Source organism: Bubalus kerabau, chromosome X (genome assembly GCF_029407905.1).
Source record: "Bubalus kerabau isolate K-KA32 ecotype Philippines breed swamp buffalo chromosome X, PCC_UOA_SB_1v2, whole genome shotgun sequence".
Lineage (NCBI taxonomy): Eukaryota > Metazoa > Chordata > Mammalia > Artiodactyla > Bovidae > Bubalus > Bubalus kerabau.
The window spans coordinates 71,530,846-71,537,687 of NC_073647.1; the positions used below are offsets into that span (position 1 = coordinate 71,530,846).

The window sequence follows — 6,842 nt, forward strand, 5'->3', positions numbered from 1 at the left end:
ATAATAGCTAATAGAGATGGGTATGAGATGTTGCTTTCATTTAAAGTCTATGCCAAAAAACTGCAAAAGGCAAGTGAAAAATCCTTATTCAGCACTGTGATATTTGAAAGTGTTTCAGAATTAAGGGAAAAGGAGAATAAAGCCATTATAACTTGGAAACATTTGAAAAAAAAAAACCCCATTTAGCCATATATAAGCCTTTTCTTCACCCACAGTGACATCTATGGCATTGGAACTGGATATCACAACAACCCAACACCCAAATCTAAACATTATTTCCAAAAAGCAAAACGAATTCATTCTGTATATAGTGCTGGGTCTCAATGCTGGGATCTTTGAGAAAAGAGTCTTAAGCCATTTTTAAACGACCTTTATTACCTGCCTCTGACATTCTCCAGGTTACAGAGCAGGAGACAACTGAGCCTCATGTTCCATGGAGGAAGCAGATAGCTCCCCTAATAACTGAATCAAGATAAGAAAGGCACAGGGAAGTACTGGGGTAATACACCCAGCAATGTTTATCCAGGGCAGAAGATGGCAAAGCTGCTCAAAAGTGGGCAAGTTACCTTTGGGATGACAACTGGAAGCAAGAAAACCATACAGTTGGGACTCAGACGTCTTCCCCACACCTAAGCCCCCTCCCCCACCAGTCCCCATCAAGTCCGTTCTACACCACAGACTGGTCCTAGTGTCTTGCTTAGCTCCCTGCTGAAGGAGGAGGGAGGGAAAAAACGTCTGAGGTCTCTTCATTTTCTTTGTCTCTGTCCCTAAGGCAACAGGAAGCTGGAGCCGCTGCGGCCGGCCTGGCAGTGGTGGCAAGCGCGTTGGCTCTGCAGAGTCTGAGCCCCCTGGAGCAGCTGCCAATTAGACGGCCCAGAGTTCAGGTAGATTTCACTGCTTCAGTTCAATGCCAAGTGTTGGACGTGTTGGATTCAGTTCCCAGGGGGCTGGAGCTTGGTGTCGGGGCTGTCTGAAGACACGGCGCGCAGAGGCAGTTTAGGGTGGTGGGATGTGCGGGGTGGGGGTGGGGGTCTGGGGTGGTGGGAGAGGAGTGAGAGGCCGGCCCGGAGGGTAATGCTTCTTTCACGGCCTTCCAGGCGAGGTCTCCTGGCCTCTCAACGTCTTCTGAGCCTCAGGTGGGCAAGCCCTGGAAGGGGAGGAGAGGACACGGCGAGCTGAGGAGGGAGCGGGTGAGCCAGCTAGCTGGGTGGCGGCTCTAGACCCTCTCAGTGCCCCGGGCCAGGGCCGGAGCGGGCAGCCCGCAGGGGGCGAGCTGGCGGCGGCCCTCGGCGGGCGAGCCGGCCACTGTCTCAGCGTCGGCGGTGGCCGGGACCCCTCCCGGGAGCCACTCGTGCTGAGCGCAGGCCTGGGACGGCTCGTCCTTGGCCTCGACGAGCTTGCGGGAGCGGGTGTAGGCCAAGATGAGGCAGCCGGCCAGGCAGGCGTAGAAGACCATGATGAGCAGGATGTAGAGATAGGCGTCGTTGCCCTTGGCGCTGGTCACCTCGCGGCCCACGAGGGGGTCTGGCACGACCCCCATGCCCATGCTCGGGCCGGGGCCGGAGCCCAAGCCACTGGCGTTGCCCCGGTGATGCAGCTCCAGCAGCAGGCGGCTCAGCAGGGTCCGCAGCCGCTGACTCTCGCTGCAGTTCATGGCTGTCGGGGAGTGACACGGCGGCTCCAGATCGCTGCTGACCTTGCCCCCGGGCCAGGCCGAGGGGATGCGGGCGGGCAAGCGGCGGCGGTACCCGGCTCCTCCGGGCGGGCGGCGGAGTGGCTGGGGGGCCCCGCCGCCCGGGCCTCCTTATTCCCTCACCCCCGCACCTCCTCCCCTTCCCCACCACGCCCCCTCGGCCCGAGGCCGCCTCTTCCCAGGCTGTCTCGCCGCCCGGGGGACAGGGGACAGCTGGTGGGGGGAGGAGAAGGGGACGAGGGAGGGGGCGAGGCCAAGATCGGGGCGGAGGGGGCGGGGGCGCGGAATGCGCGGGGCCCCCGGGTGGCCAAGCCTGGCCCGGCGGCTCACTGGGGCCAAGCCTGGACCCCAGGCTGCAGCGGAAGAGAATTCCTTCTAAGTTCTGGCCACCTGCCCTGAAGGCCCAGTTTTGGCCCAGTTACAGCATCTGCCCACCTCCCGCAAGGATGGCCCTGTACGGGGGTTCCATCAGCTCTCACAGAACGTGGCAGCAGAGACCACTGGTCCACCTCTCAGAGCTGGTGATTACTGATGTAGACAAGGACCCTGGCCTAGCTTCCCAGCCATCATTGCTTCCCCTGGACAGGGGAGGTGAGCATCTTATTCAGAAGATGCTCAGGACAAATTTGGCGACTGCAGTGGAGTAGGATGTCCCAGGCTTCCAAAAAGGCTTCTGATAATATACTAGCCTCCTGGGAAGTACCCCTGCTCTGATCTCCTATCACATTTTTAGAGGGGCCTCCACATCTTAGCATGTGAGTGTAACATCTATTATGTGAAACTGTTTTCCCTTGGGTGGCAAGTCATCCTCCCAGAAATGCAACCAAGTTCTTCCATTAAAAGGAGAAGGGACATTTAAAAGGCCATTTGGCAACACTCTAGACATCTCAGGATCTGAAAAGTGCCAATTCTAGAGAATATGCTGACCTCCACACCCAATTAGCCTGATATCCAGCTCTGTGCCTCTGTGGGGCTTGGTAACAGGTCTTGGCCCTGCTGGGTCATGCAGCAGTCTTTTTTTTTTTCCTCATAGGGTATTCCCTGGTGGCTCAGTGGTAAAGAATCTGCCTGCTGATGTGGGTTCAATCCCTGAGTCTGGAAGTTCCCCTAGAGAAGGAAATGGCAACTCACTCCAGTATTCTTGCCTGGGAAATCCCATGGACAGAGGAGCCTGGCAGGCTACAGTCTATGGGGTCACAAAGAGTTGGACGTGACTTAGCAACTAAACAACAACAACATTCTTCTTTTAGGGGGAATCAAGGTTCTAAGACAGAGATAAGTTCATAGTATGTCCAACTGGAAACAGACTGGGATTCACAAAGAGAACTGCTCAAAGGATTGATTTCTAAACAGCGAGTAGGAAAAAAAATGAAGTATCGTTGGCCAGGTCTTCTTGTATATGATTGCCAAGTAAGAATAAAAGGAATTTTTAAAAAAGCTATATGCCTATATGCACCCCATGCAAATCAAGCTGCCTGTTTAAGACCATTCAGTCCAGGGGCCATTTGATCTTCAAGGACCATGGGTTTAAAAAGAGATGTTTTTCTGATGTCTCTGCTTCAGCCACCCTTCAACTAGCGGGCCAGCCACTGCGGGGCTGTCGCCTTCTGTATGTTGGAGTCAAGGTGGTACCAAACCATATCCAGGGTCTCAAACAGAACCTTGCTTGGCAGCCTCTACATACCTTTTAGAGGCATTCCACATGACCCTGACCACTGCTTCCCTCCTAATCACCTTGCCTCAATGTCCTCACTTCAGAGGGACTCAGGGAAGAACTGTTCAAGTGAATTGGTATGACTAATGCTAGAGGACCAAGCTAGGAAATTCTCAAGCACTGCCAACCTAACGACAGAACTGTTAAGCTAAAAAACCTCTCTGATCTGTTAAAACATGACCATAATATCTAGGGGTTTTTGTTCAGGGGAGTGGGAGGAAGAAGCCTCTTCACTGTAGCACAAATACAATCATTGAAACTTTTACTTTCAACAGCCTTATAAGCCAGTAGATTCAAATGGTTAAGCAGCAGGACTAGAATAATAAAGTTTGACCTTGTTCTATGTCATAACACATGACTCTTGTTACATGGGTGGTATCCATGAGCTGCCTCCATTTTCTCACCCCTCTCTTTCCTTTCCATTCCTGGAAACTTCTAGAGTCCAGCACTCTTGGCCAAAACTACTCTCTGTAAGTAAGTTCACCAACACCCTCAGGGCCAAATTTAAGGGTCTCTGCTCAGTTTGCATCTTTGACCTCAAGGGTGAATTTGATACCATCAACCGCCCACTTCTTCCTGTCCTATCCTTGGCTCTGGTGGTATTGCATTCTCAAGTTTCTCTTCTTATCTCTCTGATGCATCATTCTCTGTCTCCTTTGCTGGCTCCTGTTCTTTCCTCCTCCCATTAGCTGTTGGAATTCCCAAAGACTCAGTCCTCAGCTATTCTCTTAACATCCATTTCCTTGGAAAGTGTCTCCTTACATGGTCTCCCCGACCACATGGTATTTATTTAGCCAAATCTGAATCTCTAGCTCTGATTCTTTCTTGGTAACATCTTTTAGATCCATCTGCTCCTTCCTTTCTGGTTTTATCGCCAGAAGCTTAATCCAAGCTCTCATTACCTCAGGTCAAATATGCAAATTGAGAGTCTCATGTCAGATCGCCCTGCCTACAACCCAGTTCACCTTGCTATGACTGAAATAATTCTCCACCAACACCACTTCCATCCATTCACCCCTGCGTTCAGAAAGCCAAAATTGTTCCCCACTGCTTCTTTATTTTTTTTTAAACTTTACATAATTGTATTAGTTTTGCCAAATATCAAAATGAATCCGCCACAGGTATACATGTGTTCCCCATCCTGAACCCTCTTCCCTCCTCCCTCCCCATACCATCCCTCTGGGTCGTCCCAGTGCACTAGCCCCAAGCATCCAGTATCATGCATCGAACCTGGACTGGCAACTCGTTTCATACATGATATATTACATGTTTCAATGCCATTCTCCCAAATCTTCCCACCCTCTCCCTCTTGCACTGCTTCTTTAATGGAGTCCAATCTTCTTTGATGGGTCTGAAGTCCTCATCACCAATAGACACCACCTTCTTCCTTTGTACTTGCAAAATAGCATATTCCTGGAGTTCCTCTCCAATACTCTGGGTCTTTCATCTTCCTCAAAATACATTGACAAAAGGAAGTCTTGCTTGATACCCTTATTTGTGCTCTCAGAGTCCTTACAACACACCCCGCCTGAAAGTGCCCCAACTCAGACTGCAGTATTCAATGCATAAAATTTGGAAAACACAGAAAAACACCAAGAAAAAGAATCCCCAAGAGCGCACAAATGTTGCACATGAACATACACACATACAGGCACACACCATACATACATCATTATTTTGTAGCCTTTTTCACTTAACAAGATACTGGGAATTTTTCCTCATGTCAATAACTATTTTTTATAACATTTTATTATCTACACAGTATTCTGGACTATGGACCTTCTGTGATGTATTTAAATGAGCTCTTATTGTAAGATTTCTGGTTAATTTCCAGGTTCTTGCTATTAAAGATAATGTTTTCATGAACACATACAAGGCTAATTCTAATTCCTTTAAAGGAAATAATTACCAGAGAGAAAGCAAGTTACACATTTACAGAAGACTGGCATAGGGAGAGAGAGATGTATAGAAGGGGGTGGAAACAGGAATGGAGACTAGTCATAAAATTTAAAAAGGCCCAACCCTCCGAAAAAAACAACAGGTGTGTGTGGGGGAGACTCTGGCTTTCTTTTCACTCAAGGGGCTGGCTGCTGGACAACCCTACAACCCCAGCCCTGAATGGCTGAGATGCCAACCCCCTCCAACCCCCTACATTTAATGAAATTGTGAATCCATCAGACAAGGATTGAATCTCATTCCTCCCCAGCTTTCCATCCCCTCTACACCTGTCCCATACCTGTCACATAATCATCTGTTTATCCATTGTCCAGAACTCACTTATTTCCTGACTGGTAATCAAGTGTGTTGACAAAGGGAAGGAATTTATAATCATGTGTTTAGACTTTCAAAAAAGTCTTGGAAAAGGTTCTGTTCCATGCCAGGGTTGTTTTAAAAATACAATTGAGGCGCCATGGGCTAGGAAATGCTTTCACCATTCCTTCGAACTGTGAATGTTTCCTGCCAATAGCGCAGCTCCATGGAAGTTGGTTGAATTGAACTGAGTTGAGTTTGGCAAGTTGCCAAAGGACGGGCACAGATGGTAAGCACTGTTGGAGTCCAGGAGGCTGGCAAAGCTACAATGGGCTCCAAGGGAGGGGAGGAAAGAAGGCTTCATGAGCACCAACTACAGACCGAGAAAGAATCATTCATTCATTCATTTCTTCAATGAGTACTTGTTGCATGTTACACTGTGCTGGATCCTAGAGACACCTCAGCAAACAAGTCACACCCGTGAGCTGGCTGTGGCTTTGATGGTTCACAGACACTTCTTTGTGAACTGGGCCAGTGGTCATGAAGGATAGCCAAAATTCTGATTGGGAGAGAATTTTGAGTCTGGACCTAAGCATTAGAGTCCAAAGACTTGTTTAAAAAAGGAAGATTCCCCTTAATTCAAAAGAGGGAGGAGAATAAATGGGACAGTTCCTGGATCCCACTGGGATTTCTCAGTTGCTTCATGGGATTGTGTGCAGTATTGGGGGTAGAGGGACTGTGGTTTGATAAAATCAATATTTATGGGTTCAAATGAACCCCAGGGGCTTCATGTGCCTACTTTGGAGATTTCTTGGAGATGGGTTTGTGCTGAGGTCACCCTATATCCAGGCCACATACGGGAGCATGAAATATGGCCCCTGATCTCATTTATCAAATGCCGGTTGATGTTGTTCAGTCACTCAGTTGTGTTTGACTCTTTGCGACCCCATGGACTACAGCACGCCATGCTTCCCTGTCCTTCACCATCTCCCAGAGTTTGCTCAAATTCATGTCCATTGAGTCAGTGATGCCATCCAACCATCTCATCCTCTGTCACCCCCTTCTCCTGCCCTCAATCTTTCCCAGCATCAGGGTCTTTTCCAATGAGTCGGCTCTTTGCATCAGGAGGCCAAAGTATTGGAGCTTCAACTTCAGCGTCAATCCTGCCGATGAATATTCAGGGTT

The 6,842-nt window shown here is 49.3% G+C and overlaps 1 protein-coding gene across 1 annotated transcript; it reads right to left on the bottom strand.

Annotated features, from left to right (window-relative positions):
* Window positions 1–948: 948 nt before the first annotated feature.
* KCNE5 (potassium voltage-gated channel subfamily E regulatory subunit 5) lies at window positions 949–1,758 on the bottom strand. The gene has a single exon (XM_055564749.1). It carries the CDS (start codon window positions 1,652–1,654, stop codon window positions 1,217–1,219), a length of 438 nt encoding a protein of 145 aa, XP_055420724.1. The 5' UTR covers window positions 1,655–1,758; the 3' UTR covers window positions 949–1,216.
* Window positions 1,759–6,842: the final 5,084 nt, after the last annotated feature.

Coding starts and splice junctions, on each gene's coding strand:
- KCNE5 (XM_055564749.1), bottom strand. CDS start 1,654: ATGAACTGCAGCGAGAGTCAGCGGCTGCGGACCCTGCTGAGCCGCCTG.